The sequence below is a fragment of the Perognathus longimembris genome, chromosome 10 (genome assembly GCF_023159225.1).
Source record: "Perognathus longimembris pacificus isolate PPM17 chromosome 10, ASM2315922v1, whole genome shotgun sequence".
NCBI classification, from domain to species: domain Eukaryota; kingdom Metazoa; phylum Chordata; class Mammalia; order Rodentia; family Heteromyidae; genus Perognathus; species Perognathus longimembris.
This window is the reverse complement of record NC_063170.1, coordinates 46,200,883-46,224,403: the sequence shown is the minus strand read 5'-3', so window position 1 is coordinate 46,224,403 and position 23,521 is coordinate 46,200,883. Positions and strand designations below refer to the sequence as shown.

General features: G+C 42.5%; 1 protein-coding gene across 1 annotated transcript in view; it reads right to left on the bottom strand.

Annotated features, from left to right (window-relative positions):
* Rarb (retinoic acid receptor beta) overlaps window positions 1-23,291 on the bottom strand; it is a 146,979-nt gene extending 123,688 nt beyond the window's left edge. The window contains exon 1 of the mRNA XM_048355968.1: window positions 22,552-23,291. Coding sequence (XP_048211925.1) covers window positions 22,552-22,708 — 157 coding nt within the window. The 5' untranslated portion in view covers window positions 22,709-23,291. The remainder of the gene's footprint in view (window positions 1-22,551) is intronic.
* Window positions 23,292-23,521: the final 230 nt, after the last annotated feature.

The following is a 23,521-nucleotide window of genomic DNA, read 5'->3' as shown; positions in this document are numbered from 1 at the left end:
ATTTTCACAGTGACACAATTAATCCTACATCTCATTTTCATAAGATGTATTCTTGTTTCCAGGCACATATTTAAAGCATTATCTCATAGAACAGCTTGTGTGGTGTTCTATAGCACTATTCCCAAGAACATGCTAACAGAGTTTCGACAGGGTTCAAATAAATTTTCCCTTAAAATCACTTAACAGGCTGCCACCTCTAACTGCTTATTAATGATCTGAACTGGGAGGCATCAGAAACAGAGCTTGTGTTAAAAGGGGCGAGTGCAGGATCGGGTCTCAGGAGTCAAATGTAGATGAAGCACATTGTGTCACAATATTAAGATCCCCTGAAGAGTTTATCTCAGCACCAAATGATTCAGTTCCAGATTCCTCTTTCAGTCCAGATCCCCATGATGTAAAAGCAAAACAGTGGTCTTAAAGAAGTGACATTCTTCTATAGATTCAAATTTCCAGCGTGCAAACTGGATTGAAATCAAGGCATCAAAAATGGGTATCACCTTCAATACACATTCTTTTTTGAAGTACCGAGAACCGGGTGGGGGTTTTCGCCTTAAAGAACCACTATCTCTGTAATCTTATCTGAGTATATTGGAAACCATGTATACTGGTATTGGAACTAGGAAATTGAAAGGGAATACCAAAATTAAGAAACAGAGGGTAAAAAAAAAAAAGAAAAACAACTACAAAAACAATACTTGCAAAACTGTTTGGTGTAAGTGAACTAAACACCTCATGGGGGGAAAGGGAAAGGGGGAGGAGGGAAGTGGGGTATGAGGGATGAACTAACAAACAGTACAAGTAATGTATCCAATGCCTAACGTATGAAACTGTAACCTCTCTGTACATCAGTTTGATAATAAAAATTTGAAAAAAAATAAATATCAGCTTAAAAAAAATAACGAACCATACTTGGAGAGGTGCTTCCTGGAATATTTAAGAAAGGTAACTATAACATTTTAATTCGTCACGTCTCTGAGTTCTGAGAAAGCTCAAATATGTATGCGGATTTAGCCAGATCTCCTGTTTCAAAGACTAACACTCTGCTTGCTTGGTTACCCTTTAGCTGCAATTTTTTTTTGGGGGGGGGGGGTTCTTGTTGGTGTTGTATTTGTTTTGTGTTACCAGTCTAAAATGACTGTGAAAGTAATTAGATTTTCACAGAGTGTTTTTTCTTGGTTCCTAAAAGGAAAGAGAATGCCACAAGCCTTCATAATACCTGTGGCTTTAATGAGAGGTAGAAAGTTTTGTTGCTGTTTTTTTAATTTTTTTTTTAATGTGCCAATAATAGGGCTTGAACTCAGAGCCTTGGTGTTGTCCCTTAGCTTTTTACCTCAAGGCTAGCAATGTACCATTTGAGCCACAACTCTTCTTCTGGCTTTATACTGGTTAATGGAGATAGGACTCTCAGAGACGTTCCTGCCCAGGCTGGCTTTAAACCATGATCCTCACATCTGTCTCCTGAGTAACTAAGATTATGGGTGTGAGTCACTGGTTACCCACAAGACTTTAATAGAGTTGGCTATGAGGTAGATCTGGATTTGATCTTGTAGGAATTGAATCATAAACTGACATCTTGCATTGAAAGCTCTATGTACAACTACTTAAAAATAATGAAAATAAATAAAAATAATTAAAGAATTTAATGACTGTGGCTCATGCCTGTAATCCTAGCTAGTCAGGGGGCTATAAGATCAGGATTGGAAGCTGTCCTGGCTAAGAAAGTCTGTGACACTCTTCTCTCCAATTAACTACCATGCATAGCTGAATATGGAGCTGTGGCTCAAGTGGTAGAGCACCAACTTTAAAAATGCTAAGCAATAGCTTCCAGGCCCTGAATTGAAGCTCCAGTTCCCTCACTCATACACTCACAAAAAGTATTTAATAATCATAGAGTTTTCTTTAGGTCTCTGAAACCTATTGTTTCTTTCTTGAAAAGTTAGATATCCTAAAATTCTCCTTGTGGGGGGAAAAAGCAAAACAATGTTTGCCTCTTACTTGCCGTACAGTAGATGCTCAATAAATGTTAACAGTTCCTTCAATGCCCTCATCCCCAACAAGTTTTCTTTCCATCTTCCTCACCCTAGGACAGGGTTTCATAATCAGCACCGAATTTTGTTCTTACGCATACTTTGCAATATCTGAAGATTTGGAGCTATCCCACTTGGGGATGCGGGTTGGCTACTGCAGACAGGCCCAGCTGCCCAGAGATCTGCAAGCTGTTATACAAATGCACAGAGTGGGCCTCTCATTCCCATGGCCACCCACATGGTGACCTACCTAACTGCAACTAGTTCCAGCCACTTTACAAATCCTTCATTGCAGTAGATTAGCCTAGTTAGATCATGACCAAGAGGGAGCCACAAAGCAACTGCAGGCACTGTATGGGGTGTGTGTGTGTGTGTGTGTGTGTGTGTGTGTGTGTGTGTGTGTCCTCGGGCTTGAACTCAGGGCCTGGGCACTATCCCTGAGCTTTTTTTGCTCAAGGCTACCACTCTAACACATGAGCCACAGTTCATTTCCAGCTTTTTGGTGATTAGCTAGAGATAAAGAGTCTCATGGACATTCCTGGGCTGGACTTGAACCTCAATCCTCAGACCTCAGCCTTCTGAGTAGCTAGGGTGACAGGTGAGCCATTGATGCTTACCTCCTCACCTCCCAGTTTCATTTCCATCTTACCTGAGACAAGGGCCCCACCCAGCCAGGGACACAGGAACCTGCTAGGTGTCATTTCAGTGAAAGGCAGACCCCTTCCTCCTGAAGAATGAACCATCTGGCCTGAATTACAAACGATGCTTAAGTTGAAAACCCTTATTTTTGGTACGGATGCTTGTCATGAGAAGGCCTGGACGAAGGGCTGCTGGGATCTTCAGTGTTTCCTAATCTGAAGAATGCTGTCTATACACTCTGTAAACTTCAGAAAAGCACAAAAGCATCTAAAAGCAATTTATGCCTTAGATTATTAGAATACTGAGACAAAATGGGTAACCTCATATGCTCGTATCTTCTTTTCTTTATTACTTGTTTGCTTCCTTTCTTTTTTCCCTCCTTCCTTGCTTCCTTTCTCTTCATATTTCTTTCTTTTGTTCCGTCTCCTTCTATTTCTTCCCTTTCTTTCTTCCTTTCTTTCCCCCTTTCTTTCTTCTTTTCTCTCTCTTCCTTCCTTTCTTCTTTCTTTCCTTCCCTTTTTCTCTTTCCCTTTCTCTTCCTTCCTTTTCCTCCCTCCCTCCCTCCCTCCCTCCCTCCCTCCCTCCCTCCCTCCCTCCCTCCCTTTCTCCCTCCTTTCTTCTTTCTTCCTTCCTTTCTCTCTTGTAGTACTAGGACTTAAACTCATGGCCCTGTGCTGGCTTGGCAGACATTCTACCACTTAAGCCATTCTTGCTCTAGTTAATTTCTCATCTAGTCTCTCATTTTTGTCTGGCTTCAATTCCACAGCTGGGATTACAGGCATGTAACACCACCTTTGCCCCTCCTGCCCCATATCTTAGTAATATGACTAATATTGTCATTGTAAACAAATGACAAGAACCTCCAGGGTCTCATCCACTAATAGCATCACAGCAATAATAATCAGCAGCTTAATGTTCAGGACATATGATGGAGTAGTCACTCCTCATTCTGCTCCAAGCATGTCATGTGTACTAATCAAATTCCCAGAGTGACTAGAAATAACTAGTTTTAGTATTTTTTTTCCAGGCCAGAAGCCAGAGACATGGGGTAGCTAAGTAACTCACTCAAAGTCAGGCAGTGACTGAGTTAGCAGGGATTTGAACTTAACCAGTTTTGGGTTCAAGCGAATAGGATTGATACAGGAGTTGAGAAAAGACAAGGACATCCTCTTTTAGAACTATCCAGAACATTTTTCATCATCTATTCTAGGTAGCAAGTCTCAGAGTATACAGACTAAGTCTAAGTCAGTCAGAGAGACAGACAGATACTTATTCCAGGATAAAGACTAGAAATAAAACTGGAAAACTACAAAACTAGAAGCCAGGAGTTATTGCTCCCCCTGCCTTTCCAGCTGGGGGAGATGGCAGGAAAGTCCCCCAGAGTTAGACCCTCTTCTGCCTCTTTCCTGCTGAGAAAGTCCCACCCTCCAGAAGCCAGGCCCAGCTTTCAAAGCCCATGGCATTGCCCCACAGGAGAGTGACAGGCCCAGTCATGGGACAAGTGTAGCCTGCACTGGGACTGCCTGGAGCTTTGCGGGGGAGTAGGAGGAGGGCCCAGAGCCCCATTCTAGGATCCAGGCTAGCTTCCTCTCCCTCACCCTGAGGCAACACACCCCCACTTAACCAAAGTTTCCTTGGAGCAAGAAGGAAAACGAGATCCAAGTCAGGATTTCCACATGGCACTTTCTGTCGCTGGCCACAGAGGTGGACTTCCAACTTTCTCTCTCTATACTACAGGATCCTTCTGCATCTTCCAGGTGACTAACAGAAATGTTGTTACTGCAGGAGCCAGGCGGGTTGGATGCCTCAGTTCACAGGGATTTACTTGGTGATGTTACATTTAAGTTGGTTTCTATTACAGAACTGTTCAGATGTACACAGGAGCTATCCTGGAACTCAAGGCCCAGTATTTGTTAGGCAGGAGCTCTACCACTTGAGACAGACTTCCAGCCCTTCTTGGCATGGGTTAGTTTTGAGTCAAGAGTTTGGACTGTGCTTCTTTGATCTGTGTTTCTCCATATGGCTGGGAGGACATGCAGGTGCCCCTCTGCCCAGCTACTGTTGATATGGAGTCTCACTGACTTTTTGCCCAGTGGGCTGGCCCTCGACTGCAAATCAATCCCATCATCTCTGCCTCACAAGTGTCTAGGTTTATAGCTTTGAGTCACCAAGTCAGTTCCCTCCCCACTCTCACCCCCTTTATTTGATTGGTACTAGGGTTTGAACTCAGGGCCTTATACTTGCTAGGGAGGCATTCATTGTATGGCTTGAATCTTGCTTTCAGTCCCTTTTTGAACTGGTTATAAGGTAGCCAGGGTCTTGCTGGTTTGCTTTTCCAGCTCGCATTTGGATTTAGATCCTCTTATTTTACACTCCTCAGAGTAGCTGGGATGATAGGCATGTACTACAATGCTTAGCATCTGTTGATATGGAATATATCCAATTTTGTATTTTTGCCTGAGTTGGCCTCAAACTGAAATCCTCCTGATCTCAGCTTCCTGAGTGAGTACACAGGATTACAAGTCTCTTAATATGCAGAATGTTGGACATCGTAAGGTGCTTTTAGTTTTCCTTCTTTCCCAAGAAACAAAGGAAAATGTGAAACCATCAGTGAAATGAATTTTATCAACTTTCCAACAAGGAGCAATTCCCAAGGCTCAGGTCTTTTCTGGATAGTCCCAAGGATTTGTCTGTCTTTACCCGTAGCTCGTTTTATCTATGTGATGGGAAGTATGGAGTGTGGAGTCATCCTTCCTGGATTCAAATCCCAATTCTGATTTTAACTAGCTGTGTGACTTTGGGCAAGTGACATAACCTCTGTGATCCCCAATTCCTGCTTGTCAAAGATGGCAGTACAGCCTTCATTGCATCGTGCTGAGGTGTAAGTGGCCTCTCGCTGTCAAGAACTAGGCACCAGGTTGCCACTCAAGCAGAGTTATTGTCTTTTCAGAATCGTGCTTGCGCTGATGTCTGCTGCTGCCGCCCACCTGTCCATCTTCCTCCTGTGCCCCAAGTCCATATTTCTCGTGTACATCAGCCTCACACTTTCAGTTGCTGACTTTACTTCCATTTCCCCTCCCAAAGGACCTGAGTGATGATCTAGATGTTGATGTCAGTAGAGCCCATTGGATTGGCTCATCCTGCATTCCTCCTCATCCATCTTTTCTCCCAGGCCCACTCATCTTAGAACTGAAAGCTGTAGCAGCGTTCTTCCTGTGGCTCTCCTAGGCAGCCTGCCCCATTCAGGTGCCCAACATCCAGAAAAGCCACCCCAGCACACAGCTCACCACAGGAACTTGCCTTAAAGAGGGGCTTGCAGGATTGCTAGTTACTCCAAACCCAAGTCCCAAACAGGATGGGCTGGGCTGGGCTGCAGCCTGGGGCAGTGACAGTAAGCAGGCAGCAGCACACAGAGAGCCCCTGGGGCGTGAGCCCCCAGGACCATGCTGGGTGACAGCATTGGGACACCCTGATCCAGGCCTGCAGACAGCCCACCTGGCTCCAGCTAGGAGATGCCTGGATGTGGAGCATCACTGCCTCTCCCCTAAAATACCCAGGGCTCCAAAAAGTGTCTGGCACACAGCAGGAGCTCAATAAACTTTTGCATACACCTACACCGTGAGTGAAAAAGTGAAGTAACAGCAATGTCTGTGCATTAACTCTCTCCAGGGTAGTGGATTTGGGTTACATTTCTGTTCCCATGACCCCCGGTTCCCTCATGACAGTGGTGTGACATGTATCAGGATAAGGATTTTAATCTCTGACCTTCATGCACATATGCATTCAGGATCTACAAGTGTACTTATCAAGCTTGCTTAGCCATGGCTGGCACTCTACCACTTGAGCCACAGATCTCCTGCCCAACTTTTTCTTTTAAGGTTTATTTTGTAGATGGAGTCTCAGACTTTCCCACTTTCCTAGTCTCAAACTGGGATCCTCTCGCCTCCTTAGTAGTTAAGAGTACAGGCATGACTCACCAGTCCAGGACTAATTTGTAATGTTTTAGGGCAGGCTCATAAACTTTGTAACAAAAAGCCAGATAATAAATATCTCAGGCCTTTTGGGCTGCAGAGTATCAGTCACTGCCACCAGACTCTGCTACTTTAAGGAAGAGCCAGTAGGACATGTTCCAAGGAAACTTTACTGACAATAGCCGGTGCCAGTAGCTCATACTTGTAATCCTACCTACTCCAAAGGCTGAGATCTGAGGGTCACGGTTCCAAGCCAGCTTAGGCAGGAAAGTCTTTGAGACTCTTATCTCCAGTTAACCACCAAAAAGTCAAAAGTGAACCTGTGGTTCATGTGGTAGAGGGCCATAGTTAAATGAAAAAGCCAAGGAAGATTTCAAGTTCTAATACTCTCTCTCTCTTTCTCTCCCGTCTCTCTCTCCCCCTCCTTCCTTCCCTCCCTCCCTCCCTCCCTTCTTACCTCTCCTTTTACTAACAAAAAGGGGCTACAGACCAGATCTGCCTGTAAGATAACTGCTTTCAGAAAAAAGAAATTGAAACGAATCCTCCTTTCAGTAACTGCATGTTGCTATAAAATTCACACTTTCCTCCACTTGCAGGGTCAAAACAGCATGACAGCCATATGTCACAAAGATGTGACGATGTCTTACAGATACTCACACTACAGTGCTCTGTAAAGGCCACATGCTTCTCCAAAACTAACCTCACGTCTACCCTTTTATTAGTGAGGGAGGTCAATATGTCCACCATAAATACATTTTAAATTCCTTTCTGCGTATTCTGTCTATGGCGATTATTTATCATGCCTGGTTCCCTGGCCTAGAGCCAGGCAGAATATGGGAGTTTTAATACCCTTAATCCATTACATGGACTTTTTAGAGCTCCACGAGACAAAATAAAACATGCTCTCATGGTCGTATATGCAATAAACCTGATATGTCACTTAATATTTCAAGTCCCATTTCATATTTCACCTGTGACTGACGCCAGCAGAAAAAATACATTATGGAATGATTTTGAAATCTTCTTTTTTTGCTCTATTTTCTTTTTGTTTGTTTAGGAAAATCCTGACAATTCAAAAACCACACACGTCAGTGTGGACTTTGAGGGGTGATTATTTGCTCCTTAACACTCTGGACTTATGAAATCACTGTCCGCTGACCTAAGAGACCCAGTCAAAAGCAACGTGGATCACTGATCATGTTGATTTTGATTAGGCCATCCCTCATTGGATGGTGTGTGTGCGTGCTGGTACTGGGCACTGTACCTTAGCTCTTTCGCTCAAGGTTGGCGCCACCTCTACCACTTGAATCATACCTCCATGTCTGACTTTTTAGCTGTGAATTACAGACAAAACGCTCATGGATATTTCTGCCCAGGCTGTCTTCAAACTGTGATCCTCAGATGTCAGCCTCCTAAGTAGCTAGGATTACAGGTTTGAACCACCAGTGCCCACAGTCACCTTGTTTTAATAAAGATGTGCCTTATTTCTGCAGCTAGTTATCATGGCGGTGCTGCTGACTGAAGATGGCCTCCCTGTGAGTCATGGCCCATGACATAGGAGGTCTTCTATTGCTCAAGCTACTTAAAAAATCTCCCCCCCAACCCCCGGACTGGGAATGTGGTTTAGTGGTAGAGTGCTTGCCTCGCGTGCATGAAGCCCTGGGTTCAATACCTCAGTACCACATAAACAGAAAAGGCTGGAAGTGGCCCTGAGTTCAAGCCCTAGGACTGGCAAAAAAAAACCCAACCAACCAACAAACAAAAATCTTCCCCCACCTCAGCACATCCACAGAGGCCGTGGATGAGTGCCACGGGCCTCTCACCTGCACACACTCTCTTGTATTTTGAGATGCAGATGTGTGCTGGCCAGCTTGGTGAATTTTTATTTGTTTTTCCAGAGGACACATTGAGCTCTTCTCCTTGCGCTGGACATTGCAATTCAAAATTATAGCAAAAGACCCGGAGGTAATGGGTCATAACACTCACTCAGTACCCACTAGCACAGGGTTAGATCACTTGCTCTCTGCTACCTTGTGTGAAGCATCTGTTTCATATGAACCACTTGAATGTGCATACATCTGTAAATTATAAGCAGCGTGTGCACATAATTTAATGAATTAGGACATAAAAAGGAATTGAACAGTAGGGGCACAGCAATTAGAGTAACTGCCCATTTTGTTTAAAATGTATTGTTTTCAGTCTTCGCTTGGGAATTCTTATGGTTCTGTGGGTTCTGAGGCTCCAGACTGCCTTGTTCCTTCCTCTCTGTGAGGACACAGCCTTTGACTTTATCCAGCTGGCACAGAAAAGGCCTGACAAGACACGGGGTGGAGTTCAGGACTCAGATGTCCTTTCTGCTATACAGAAGGAGTGACTCAGGACTGGACTTTTCACATCTGGAACTTCTATCTAGAAAGTGGGGAGATCACAAGGACTTCACTTTTGGCTACCGTGAGATGAGATAGCTTGATTTAAGCACATGGCACATAATAACTGCTCAGTAAATTATTAATTGTGATGATGATCATCATTTTATATTAATAAAATCTGATCACAAGTTGAAATCACTCGGGAGAGAGGAGCAATGGTGGTTCAAAGTTGTTTGTTTGTTTTTTGGATTGGTTATTGTGTTTCAGTGGTACTGGGGATTAGATTTAGGGCCTTATGCTTGCTTCCCAAGCACTCTTTTAATTAAGCTATCTCCTCAGTTCTTTTGATAGTTTATATTTCTGATAGAGCCTCTAGCTAACTTCCCTTGGACTAACCTCAGACTGGGATCTTCCTACCTCTGCCTCCTAATTACAGAGCTAACACGTATGTACCATCATGTCCAGCCTAAAACTTTCTCTTGATTGTTGTTTTAGATTTAATTTTACATGCTTTCTTGACACCATTTCGAGGGATGGACAAAATTAGGGGCAAGGGAGAGGAGTGGTAATATTCTAGGTGACAGGAAATCATCAGAAAGTCTGTTTTCATGAAAACCATGTGAGCACCAGAAGCCCACAAAAGTATGCTCATAATTTCATGAGGTTTCTCAGCAAACACATTTAAAAGGACTTGTTCTAACAGCCAACTAGAAACCTCCCACATTTTTTTGACCACTCTGGTTATCCCGAGTAATCCAAAAATCTACAAACAAAGAAAACCAGAGCAATTCTTAATTTCAAGTTCTTAACCTCATTTGAGAAGTTCTTAGTTTCAAGTTCATTTCCACTGAATGGCACTCAGCATAGTTTCTGAGCACCTACTATGGGCCAGGAGCTGAATTACAAAGCAGGACATCCAGATGTGAGCAGCAAAAGGCCTTTGTGAAAGAGAGTACCCAAAGCTTTCTAGTATGGCTTGTTCTTTTCAGCCTCCCTGAAGTTTGTTAAAATAGTCATATTAAAAGTTGTTTGAAAGTGTTGAAATACACTCTGTGTCCATGTTTTTTAAAAAAGCAGATATGAAGCACAGAAATGAATGTAGATTATGGTTATGATGTGATTACCATGAGAAATAGATTTAAGTTTTTTAAATCTATTTTTGCTGGTCCTGTGGCTCGAATTCAGGGCCTGCACGCTGTCCTTGGACTTCTTTGTGTTCAAAGCTAGCACTCCACCACTTCCTGCCTTTTTTGAGTAGTTTATTGGAGAGGAGAGTCTCATGGACTTTCTTGGCTGGCTGGATTCGGACTGGGATCCTCAGATCTCAGCCTCCTGACTAGCTAGGATTACAGGTGTGAGTCACCATGGCCCAGCTAAGAAATTGAATTTTAAGTCCAGCCCCTGGCGATTCCATAAAGTTCTTGGGGCAACCCTGCAAAGTAAGTGGGAAACATTTTCCAGGCCCCGGGAGAAACAGTTCCCCTCTGAAGGAAAAGCAGTTAAACAATGAATGAAATCACCACTCGACAGTATTCTGTTTATATTCTCTGGCAGTCTATTTGCCATTGACTTCTAGAGATAATTAGAGCTTGCTAACAGCAATGGAAGCAGAGAGTAAACTAAAGAGGAAAGAGAAAACAAACACTGGGTAAAATAATAGCTGGAACGTACACAGCCACGCTGTCTCATATGGTAACCACTCAATGCAGGCAGCTACTAAAAGCTTAATTAATTAAAGTGATGTAACATTACCAGATACATTTGGTAATTTGGTATATTTCAAGAGCGCAGTAGCCACACGTGGCTAGGGGCCACTATGTTGGACAATGTGGAAACTTACAAATCATTTCCACCATGGGAAAAAGTTCTACATGCCAGCACTGAGCAGGAGCACATGCCAAGGGGTTGTGCCCCTGACCTTTGGGGGCACTCCCCACAGGTCCTGGGTGCCCACAGGCCTGAGAACCTTCCTAGTGCTGGTGGATCAGGTGAGCTGAACCTTATCTGACCCTCAAGGTTTCTGTTTCCTGAGGGAACTGAGTCAACGAAACAACAACAAAACACCAGCCACAACACATAAACACACAAACAGAAAACATTGCTGGTCTTTTGAATGATTGATAGGATGGCCAATGTCCAATTATTCACGGTAAATTTTTCAACATTCATGCTTTCAAAAGAATCATAATTCTTGGGGTGGGGATAATCTTTTTCTGAGTTGAACATGTCAAAACATGGCTTTTTAAGTCTTTGATGAAGATGTTGATGGGGAGCTTTTACAGGAAAGCCTCCTGGACCCACTTTCCAGATGGGGCAGGAGGGCTACCTGGAGCTCAGCTCCCACAGAGAAGGCAATGTTTGCAGTGTCTGCCCACCTCCGCGGCATTTCATGGGTCTGCATCGTGCAGCATTCTACCATTCCACCAGCATTCCTGTGCATCTGATGGATTTACGCTGCTTCCACTTAGAACCTACTGCAAGACTTCCAGCAAGACTCTTCAATTTGTCCATCTGTCTCTGTTTTCTCAAAGTCCACCATTCAGGGCTGGTCATGGTAGTGCATGCCTGTAATCTCAGAAGCCCATAGCATCACAGCTTCACGTGATGCACACCTGTCAGCCCAGCCATGCAGGAGGTATAAGGAAGAGGATCATGGTCTAGGCTCTTCAGGCAAAAATGCAAGAAGCTATTTTAAAAGTAATGAAAAAAAAACAGAATTGTTCAAATAAAACCCTCTAGTACAACTATTGATGTCAATTAAGAAAATAAAAAATAAGAATAAAATACAGCAAAAAGGGGAGGGGGCTGGTGGTGTGGTATCAGTGGAAGGTTTGCCTAGCCAATGCAAGACCTTGAGTTCAAAGCCCAGTGCTGGCAAAAATAAAAACAACTCAATAGCAATTGGGGTTAAACCAAAGAAACAAGTATAGAATGATACATACAAACCCAAAATATATCATGTTTGGAATATGTTTGAAGTCTGAATAAGAGCATTGTGTGAGAAGCCAAGTGACTCTTGTAAGTTTCATGAATAAGTGACAGCTAATTTAAACCCAACAGATACATAAAACTGATAGCAAACAGCAAACTATGCATTCAAGTTCATTGTGCCTTGGGATGTTTCCTTCCTCCTTTCTTGTTTTAAATTATAACTATTGGTGATGGAAGGCATGGTGGTGCTGCTTAACCAAGAAGCACCAAACCACACTTCCCATCTCAATCTCCCCAGGAATAGCCAAAAATACTAGACTAGCCCTGCACCCTCTGTGAGCAAGGGACAAGCCAACCAGCCTTGACGACAAACAGGATGTTAAAACAAAAGGCAAAAGTGTAAAGTCTTCACATTGTCTGGGCAGAGTTCCCTCCACTTTGCAAGAGGCTGTAATTTAGACTAAGGGGAAAAATAATATGATGAGAAGTTAAGTATGTGAGTTATAGTACTTTACCTGTGTGGTTCCCCTCCCCCCATCCACCCCTCCCCCACCGTCCTCATCACCCCCCCCACCCGCAACTAAATATTCCCTGGTCCTTTCTTGGCATTGTCTGGGCCTAAGAAATTCTCAGGAATTCTTCACTCCAGAAGTGGAGATGACAAGAGGCAAAAACTGGAGACCCCCTAAGGAGTCAACCCCTATGGAAGCTGGAACAAAGACCTCCCTGGGATGAGAAACCCAGCTCTCCGCCTACTATGACCTATGTGATGTTAGATATTTTCTCTGAGCCCAATTTTCTCATGTATAAATCATGACAAGGATATCTTCCTCATAGGATGGGGAGAGATGAACTGATAAGGTATACACAGTCATTAGAGTAAAATTTTGTTAAATATTTAACCAGCCCCAAAGCAAGCTAACTTTTTAAAAGCCCTACAATTGAATTCGGTTTATCTTCTTTCAGCAGACAATCGGTTCCCTCTTATTATTAGGCACACATATAGGATGGGAACCTTAAACGAAGATTCGCAGGACACTTTCTGCCACTTCCCCACGGAAAGGCAGATTGATTAAGTTCTAGCTGGCCCTGTGATTGATTAATCAGTAGAGGATAGAAGAGGTTTCTGGTAGTTCTGCATCTTTATGGGGGCTGAGAGTGTGGCTTCCATCTCCCTGGAAAGGCTGGCCCTGGGCCTCTCCCTTCCAGAATATCTGGAGACCACCAGCCACATGGTGCTGCTACAGTCCATAGCCCCAGCTGAGCCCCCTGCAATAGCCAGCATCCAAGCTCACCAGCCCTGTGGGGGAGGGGGAGGACTGCCTGGACCTCCACCCCACTTAGTCCTGGCTGATTGCACAGAGTAGAAGATCTACCCAGCTGAGCCCTGTCGATCCACACAATAATTAAATAATAAATTGTTAGGCCACTAAATCGTAGGATGATTTTGTCACATGGCTAATAAATCACAGAAGCACTCGTAAAGAATAAGAGGTTTAAAAAGAATCTAAGCTAATCAAACTTAACAACAGAAGCACATAATTACTTTAACAAACACTCCAGATGAGAGTTTTTAAGAAGCACATCTAGAGGGTATACACTCATTTCCTTGCTCACAAGGGATTTACAAGTCCTCATGGTGGCTGGGTGCTGGCGGTACCTGCCTGTGATCCTAGCTACTCAGGAGCCTGAGATCGAAGGATCATGATTCTAAACCAACCTGGGCAGAAAAGTCTGTGCAATTAGCCACCAAATTTGCAATTAACTACCAAAAAATAAGCTGGAAGTGGAGCTATGGCTCAAATGGGAAAGAACCAGCCTTGAGCTAAGGGACAGAGTCCAGTCCCTGAGTTCACGTCCTAATATTAGCACAAAACCAAAAACAAAAACAAAAACAAAACAAACCCTCATCATTGTCAGCTACCTGAAGAGATTCTCTAGGTATGGTTGCTGTGGAAAACCTCCGCGCTTTCATGTTTCCTCCATTGTGACTGTAATGGATTCATCCACTGGCTGCACCAGCCATGATTCTAAGGGATGATTATTTGTGTCCATCACCAAGATGATGTCCAAAGTCTTGAGGAGATGTCCATATTTTCTGGGGTTTGTGTCATAGTGAGTTGTGTAGGCCAGTTTCTCCCTTTGTGAGTTTAGAGAGAGCAAGGACAGTGTCTGATTTATCTTGGAGCCCCAAAGATAATTCCAAGAAGCCTGGCGCATGGCAGATACTCAAGAGCCCTTTGCTGGATGGAATTCTGCAAGGACAAATCCACCATTAATTAATAAAAAAAAAACGAGGTTGGGAATGTGGCTTAGGGGTAGAGAGCTTGCCTAACATGCATGAAGCCCTGGGTTTGATTCCTCAGTACCACATAAACAGAAAAAGCCGGAAGTGGCGCTGTGGCTCAGGTGGTAGAGTGCTAGCCTTGAGCAAAAGAAGCTCAGGGACAGTGCCCAGGCCCTGAGTTCAAGCCTTCATGGCTGGCAAAAAAAAAAAGGAAGAAATAAAAATGTACTGTGGTACCCACAATATCACTGGGCTAAGTGTACTGGTACATCTTTGAAGGTGAGATGGCTCACTTTTAAAGTGAATCATTTGTGTAAAATATAAGCACTTCATAAATGGATGCCTTTTGAATGAATCAGGACCACAGAGCTACTCAAACTGTGATGAACAGGAAGGACTGTCACCCACGTTCTGAACTGCAGGCGAGTAGCCTGCACTGAGGCTGCACTTTCACTGAGGAAAAGTGATCATTTAGATATGACTAAAAAAATGTACCTAACTATTCAACAGTAACCAAGGTACCCAAAGCCACAGGTGTCATGCAAAATATCAGAGCAGAAAAATCTGCCCATTGTCCTCCATAAGTTTTTCGGATGCGAATAGAATCATAATGTGCATGAGGTCTAATCCTTCCACAAATCCTGCAATGTAGACATTCTTGTTCTCCTTGCATAACTGGAGAAACTGACCTCATGTTGAGTCTGGATATTTTGATTATCTCACATCATCAAGCAATGTCAGGTAGCTGAGGGAGAAATACCCGGGAGGGGATGTGTGTGAGAAGAAGGGGCTGAAGAAGCTGGGAAACTCTTAGCACTGACCACTGGTTCTGTCCTCTGCTGGAGACATGACTCTTGTGTCTTGCAGCACAGGCGATGGCTGAACCATTTCCATAGCATTGATAACTCTAGTCATTTGTAGCCTAAAATGGGTGATTCTTGTCAAGGCACAGAGAGACCCCCATTCACCTGCATCCCCCAGCAGCCTACACAAATCCAAACCTGCTCATCCCATCTCCAGTTCCTATTGTTTCCTCCAATAAGCAGGGCCCCAGTGAACAATTAAAGCTTTCAATAAATAATCTCTAAGCACATTCATTTGATTGACTGTTATTTGATACAGCAGTTAGTTTCAATGGGGCAGTTAATATTGATCACATAAAGTACTCCAGACAAACATGAAACAGTTCCAGAACTCCATGGATTATTACCCTTTATCTGCCAGTCATCTGGGCTACTTGTAATGGTCATGGAATTTAAAATCAATAATAACAATTAGTGTTCTGTACACCAAAATGGATGAATCATGGGAAATGGGTTTTCATATAAAAATCAAAGGAGAAAACAGGCCCATAATACAGAAAAGGTTCTTTGAATTTCCAGAGCACATTTGGCAAGACATTTGCAATGCAAGCCTTCGAAACAAGCAGCTAGAAAGAAAGAAAGGTGTAAGGAGAAGAAGTGGCCATTAAAGATGGAAGAAAAAAGAAAGATCAAACTCAGTCTCAACAAATACATTAAAATTAATGGGACTGATAATTTACTTCCTTTACACATGTGTATCTAGCTATCTTTTTCAGCTTCCAATTTGTGGGCAATAAATTGGGACTTTATTTTTTTTAAGTAAAAATGGCAACAATGGTATTTTAAGTCCTGTGATGTCTAGATAATTAAAATGCAAAGCGGCAGTGAAATGTTTCATCATTAAACTGTAACCAGTGCACCCAGTGAAATCATCCATCCCAAAGACTTGTTTTTCATTAATTATTTGTTATTTATCTGATGTAAATATAAGAAGGACTAATTAAAATGTATGCCTTTTTATACAACTTCTTGTCATTAAAGCCAATGAAAAGCGTTCTGAGGACCATAATGAAATAATTATGTTTGCCATTAAGAATTCTTCTCAATAACACATGGTGGTTCTGAGCTGAATTAAAACATAAGGACCTACATTTCTCTGCCTCCACTTCCATTTTAGTTAATTATACCCCCAAGCTTTCCAATAGATGAGACCCCAGAAAAACCTTTGAAGCCGAAACAGATTTCAGAACATCAGCCTTTTCATAATTATGGACTTTGATGGCCTAACAAAGGTACTGTAACACTGAAAGCTTTCATAATTTTAAGGATGTATTATATGACTTTTTCCTTTTGCTCTAGAAAATTTTCAAAGTAATGGGATAAATGAGATCCAAATCTGGTTTTCCTTCAGTTATCTGACAAACTCATCTCACTTGATCTTACCTGCAGTATTTTAAATTCACCTATTTTGTTTTGATTTAATAAATTTTAATCTGTGGCAAAACGATATTTGATCAATATCAGCAAAACAAATAAACATTTCTATCAATCTGGGTATAATTAGGAGAATGACTCCTTCAATATGAAAACTTCAAAACGAAAGCACCATCTTTAAGACAGGACCAGACTCGTCTAAGAATCAATGCATTTGGAAAAATAAAATAGAACCCTTCTTATTTGAACTTCTCCAAATCTCACGTCAGAATCCAGACAACCTGGATTTACAAGAAAAGGAAGAACAAAAGGGGAGAAAAGCCTTTGTGATTTCTGAGGTGATGGCTTTAGTCATGTTTTCATTAGATGCTGGGGGTGGGAACTCTGGACTTATAAAAATAAATAGGTGACGCTGACCGTGTGAATTCTGTGCCATTTTGTTCTATGGTGAGAGTTGGCAAGGCTTGTGGGTGAGTGGTATTCAGTGATTGCTGGATAGACTGTCTTGGGAGACAACAGCCGGAAACTGTTGACAGCTAAGAAATAAATACTTCTATGATAGTGTAAAATTATAATTTAATCTCAGAACTCACTTGATTAAAAGCGCCATCTGCTTCGGAGAATAAGAAACACGATCAGCCACCATGCCCTGGTTAAAATCAGCTTTCCTCTTTTTCTTTCCCTGGGTGCTCTGGATTCCATAGACCCTAACTAGAGGAAGTGCTAGGCCAGCCTGGGTCACCTCCCTGATGTCATTTCCTGTTATCCTCTCCTTATCATTTCAGGGGGGCAGGAGTCTTATCATACTGAATGGCCCCCTTTCAGGTTCCCCACCCAGCAAGGTCACAGAAAAAGCAAGTCAGCAGTCTTCTGCCAGTTACAATTCCTGTCTAAGAAATTCTGAACACTCAAGACAAATAATAAAAGGCCAGCAGAATTGGTCCCTACTGCTTCCTAGGGGGGCAGAACTTTTGAAACTTTGTAATTCATTTAAAGATACTGGAGAGAGAGGGGCCGGCTGAGAAAACTCTCCTCTGGATAGTGACAGATGAGGTGGTGTTATTAGATCCTAGCAGGCAAGCCAGGTTATCTCACCTCCTATTTAACAAGTAGTACTTAGGTCATGCCACTTACAGACCAAAGCCTGAGAAATCCAAACCTGAGGTGTCTGTCCTTCCTCATCACTTCCAATCCATCTTAAGAAGCTAGCTGGGGTACTGATTTGTTAAAAACCATTCAGTTGAATTGCATTCCCCTCCCCCATCTCCAACACACACACACACACACACACAAACACACACACACACACACACACACACGCGCGCGCGCTGGTAGGGAAGCAAAGCAAAGTCCAATCCATTTTGCAAGGATGCCTTCTATTTACTGACGTATGGTTGGCTACAAAAGAAGAAAGAAAGAAAAAAAGAATTCATGCTCAAAAGAATGACCCAGAAACACAAGGCAATCCTCAGGCATAATGGAAAAATTAAGCTGTGAACACCCCAGTAATACTGACCATAGAATCAAACAAAGACTTTCTGTGCCACTCCTGGGTTCAAGGGGCAGGCTAGGAGATGTCGTAAGAGGGAAATACCTGGCATATTTCAGTGATTTATGTGGGAACTACGGCAGTACACTTGAAAGTGGGTTATTCTAGAAAATCAGAGATATATGATTGCCATAACTACCCTGTAATTTGAAAGGCAAGCTCCTATATTAATATCTTTGGAAAGGATTGGAGCCAAGATTTTTCTGATTAACCTTCATCAAAAACTCCCATTTCCGAAATAATCTATTTAATTGATAGTTAACTGAATTTATATTAGAACATTTAAAGTATAAAAATGTCATTTAAGAACGAATTTATTGGCACTTACGCATAACTCAACTCTACAGACAATTCTAAGAGGTTCTAAAATGAACAGAGCATTTTTTGTTTAAAAAAAGCCTTGTATATTTGTTAAAAGATTTTTACATATTGTATCTGTGTTTTAAATTCTCATTTTCCTCCCAGACACTCTCTAATTTTGTTCAAATAATTTATTTAAAAATTATAAATTCTTTGTGAAATGTATTTATAATTTTTAGCATTTATCATCCATTTCCCTTCTGGGATAAAGTTTAGTGATGCTTGTGGAATGTATAAAGGAAAAAAAAACAGTAAGGTTTTCTTTCTTTCTTAATCTCAAGGCTTCACATATGTGGAAAGCAAGTTTTAAATGTCTGATATCCAAAAAGACTTTCTTTTTATTTTTCTGCTTTATGTATATATGTATATATACATATTTATATATATTTTTAAGTTCTTGATGGTGCTGACTCATCGTATATATAGTTAGAACCTGGCTTTCAGAACTGAGGATGCCTAGTAACTTACTCAGGTCATCTAGTGTAACAAAAACTGACATTCTGCCATTTATCTACTGAGAGAGAGAGAGAGAGAAAAAAAAAGAAAGCCAGATTCTATGCCAGACCTATACATTTCTGGTGGTGAATCAAATTCAAACTAGAGTTTCCCAGTCAATTCCAAATGAATAACTTCAGTGTATACTTGTAAATGTCTATATCTCCCACTACTGTATCTTAAGATTTTTTCAAATGCTGCCCTTTTCTAGCATTAAAATGTACACTTCTGCGTTTTTGTTCTGAGTTGCAAGGGAATGCTCTCCTACCAGATATCCCAACTTATCTGTACCCTGAAAGTGCATTTTTTTTCTCTTTTCTACAGGAAAGGAAAACTTTATACCTCTCCCACTTGCTTCCAGAATAACCCTGCCCTGCACTCCTGAGATTTAAGCACAAGTCCCTTTTTTTTTCTCCTTCTGATGGTGCAAGTTACCACTGTCATGTGTCTGGCGGGGGGGAGGGGGGAGTGCAGAAAATTATGTCCTACTTTAGAAAAACAATTGAGCCTTTTAACTGAAATATTTATTCAAAACCCCATTCAATTCTTGCGGTGGCTGTCAATCTTTATTTAGTCTCTCTTTCACAGGGTATCTTTGATTTTGCCATTTTGACCCCAATTTATATCTCACTAGGAGAGGGTTTAGATACTGTTTCATACTTAAAATTCAGGTGGTGGGACTTGGGGAAGGGAACTTTTCTTGTACCTTAATCACATATTGTTGCTATTTGTTTTTAAAAATAATTTCTTCTCATTAACGGACCAATATCCTATTTCAAAAAGAAAGCTTCCCCCTCCTCTTTTCTCCTTTTGATGTGTTGAGTAGAGAGAATACAGGGAAAGGAGCCAAGAAGTTGTCACCCTCGTGATTTCAAAAAAGCAACTATATTTAGACCAAAAAATATTGAGGTTGAGCCCATGCCCATTGAGCAATTAATACAGAAAACATCTGGAGCAGCCTCAGACCAGGATAATCCAGGAGCTATCAGAATAATAAACCTTCTCAGACAAGGGACAAGTCTTCATGCCTAGTATCTCTTAGCTCACAGCCCCTGATGTGATTCTGAATGCTTGCAATAAGCAATTCACAGGCCCTGCTACCATCGGCAGCTGGCTGGCATATCATTTTCTGAGTTTAAAATTAAAAAAGAAAATAAAGGGAATACCTTAACATATTTCAAAGTGAAGTTTTGGTCTAATCAATGTTTGGAGGTTTTCTTTTATTACACACACACCACCACCACCACCACCACCACCACCATCACAATTAAAAAACTAGGTAGGACCTCAAAACTGAAATAGTTGATACTAGAATTTAATTCTATTTTTCTCTTTGTCCATTCTTTCTTCTCTCTGTACTTAGAGCACAAAACAGGTCTGTGTCTCGTCAAAACAGCCATTAAGGAAAATGGAGAGGACGGTGTGGTTTTATGTTTTTACTTATGTAAACGTACCCTTCACAGGCTTTTATTTCAAAAGCCCCAACTACTAATTCCATTCTGCACCCACCACTGAGTGCTAGGATCTAAAAAAAATTTTTTAAGAGAATGTTTTAGGTTTGTTTAAGTTTGAAAACTTAATCACTGGGACAAGTAAACTGACTAGTCATAAAGTGGTTTAATGGAGAAGGAAGCCGCCCTGCAGAGGCACAAACAATATTTACATTTTATTCATTTCACCTAAAGTTGGAGTGTGGGATTGAAGACCTTTGTAAAATTGACCACAATAGGCACTAATTGCCCTGCTTACAAATGTAAGACACTGGAATTTCTGAAATCCTTTGGTCAAATGTCTTTATTTACTTTGTCTAATGCAAGTTTCTTTGATTAGCTAAACTTTGCTGTTATCAACCCTTCTGGCTTATCGGTTGCCCTAGGCAAATGACACGTTCACCACTAACTCTCCGTAGATAAAGCAAATCCCCTGTTTAACTTGGTGGAGAACAAACAAAGCTTTTCCCTCTACACTTAAAACCTAATAGGCATGGTTTGGAGGGCTAATTACAAAAGGGAGGATTCCTATGTGTAAAAGCTTATGAAGTTGAATAACTTTCCACAAAGATCCTGAGCATTTTTAGTTCCCCTTTGGTTCAAAAATACATTTCATCTCAACTTTCTTTTAACAAGAAAAAGTTTCACAGCAACCCAATTGCTCTGAGATTTCAAGTGGAATTGTTCATAGCATCTTAATTGCTACAGAAAAGACCAGTCTAAAGGATCCATTAGTGGACTGGAAATTATTTTGTAACACTCAGTTGCTTTTGATTCCTCAGGAAAGAAAATGTACAACCAAAAAAGACAGGGCATTTAGGGAGCAGTTGAAGACTAAGACGCCCTCTTAGGGCTTCCTGCTAGGCTCTGCAAAACGCTGTTAGACCACCATTCTGTTGGCATCAAATGTCTATTGATTTTACATCTACAAACCTGTTGATTTTCTGGCCCAAGAAGCAAAGTCTTTATTGTGAAGAGAAAGTCTCAGAGAGGGCGCTTTAAACCCTGTCATTGTAACCTCTTTTTCTTCTTTCCCCCCCTCCTCTCTCTTTTTAGATAAGCCACCTTGTTATTATGGAAACTCAATTTCTTCCAGTTAAACTTTGACCTCTTTGAAAACAAAGATTTAAAATGTCAATTTCAGGCTAATGCTCCAATGAATTGTCAAATAAAGTACTAAAAACATTTTGATAGATAGCTGAGCCATTTATCTAAATCACTGTCAGGGCGCTAGGGCATCTCTCTCCGGCCACCCGAAGGTGGGCTTTTCTGGAACTCCTGGTCATTTCTCAAGCCCAGCCAAGCTACTGTTGACCAGATGTGAGACTCTGCATGACACCAACATCAGATAACCAAATAGTCAATATTTAAAAGAAGGAGGAAAACAAAACAAAACAAAAAAAGCCTAGCTAACCCATTTCAATTTTTCCCCCCTTTCACCGATGTGCAGGTTCTTGGCTGAGTTGCAAGCTTTGGAAATAATGGATGGCTCAGCCCGAGGGGTGTTCATTGCCAGTAGTTTTCTAGCAAAACAGGCAACTTCTTAGACCAACAAAGTGACTTGGAAAGGTGGCAGTGGGGTCAATGCTAAGAAATATTGCCTTCCCTTAGCAAGAAAAACATTGGGAGCAAGCAGCCTAGACTGGTGGTTTGTGAACTTCAAGGGTAGCAGCCACCTTAATTAGGCTAAACTCCTTGAAGGGAAGATGTCACATTTTAATTACTTTGGACCTGTGGGGGGGAGGGAGGATTTTCTACATCCAGCTAGTAGAGAATCCCCAAACAGCAAAGTTCAATTCCCCTCTAAAAACTGCACATTGTAGCCAATTGTCCTACTTAAAGAATGTTTCAAAGTCCTGTGGTCAACCTCCACTTTCTTCCTCCCTCCATGCATACCTTAAAAAACAAAAACAAAAACAAACAATTTTCAAGACCCTATAAGGCCAGTAAAGAATGGGAGCACGGGTGCTGGAAGGGTTATTGGAGGAGGAAATATCTAACAGGAAAATTTCAGCAGTGGTAATCAATAATGCACGCCCGCCTAACACACCCCTTTTCAGCATTAAATCATTAAAAATCCTTTGTCTTGCTCCCAGCGCAGGTTATTTCCAATGTCTTTATTGCATGCAAAAGAGACATATATTTTTTTTTTTCGTGGTAGAAGAAGGGGATAAAAAAAAAAAAAATCAAACCTACATTGAGCAGTGTGCCGGTGTTGCCATTCGGTTTGGGTCAATCCGCTGAAGCATGCTTTGAGAGCTTTCTCTTGGAGCATGCAGGAAGACGGGCTCGCAGTGTAGAAATCCAGGATTTGCCCGGGACTCACTGACAGAACATCCATACAGTCAAACATGATCTCCCCGGCACCGAATGTCTGCAAAAGTGCTTATCCTCTAGGTGTGGAGGCAAATGGCATAGAAAAGTCCACCCAACTCCATCAAACTCTGCCCCTTTTTTGGCACGTAGGCTGTTGGTCTTTTTCCCAGCCCCGAATCATGAATTATGACAGACAAGCCAGCTAAAAGCCTGTAATTGATCCAAATGATCATTTACCATTTTCCAGGCTCGCTCGGCCAATCCAGCCGGGGAGGGGGGGTTCTCAGAAAGCTCCCAAGTTCTCCTGGCGAGGAAAAGCTTGCCAGCGCCTTCCAAATGCGTTCCGGATCCTAGCGGAGCGGTGCCCAGCGCTGCCCTGCCCGGGGAGCTCGCGCCCTCGGCATCCCAGTCCTCGCGCGGCTCGCGCGGGGGAATTCTGTCCCCCCTTTGGCAAAGAATAGACCCTCCTGCCTCTGAACAGCTCACTTCCTACTACTTCTGTCACACAGAATGAAAGATTGAATTGCCTAATATATGCGAGTGAACTTTCGGTGAACCCTTCCCGGGCTGCTAACCTTCAAATGACCCAACCCGGTCTGACATCACCAACTCCCAGGATTCTCGCAGCGCTTTAAAAACTCCCAGCAGCCCTGCCCGCGCCGCAGCCGGGAGGCGCACGGCGAGCGCGCACCGGGGCCACCGCCTCGCCCCGCCGCCGCCGCCGCCGCGCTTCCCACCTGGCACACAAGGCCGGGCCGCGGGCTTCGCAAGGAAGCCGGGCTGGGCCGGATCCCCAGATCCCCCCGACCCCCGGATCCCCGGATCCCCGGATCTGGCCGCTAGCTCGCCG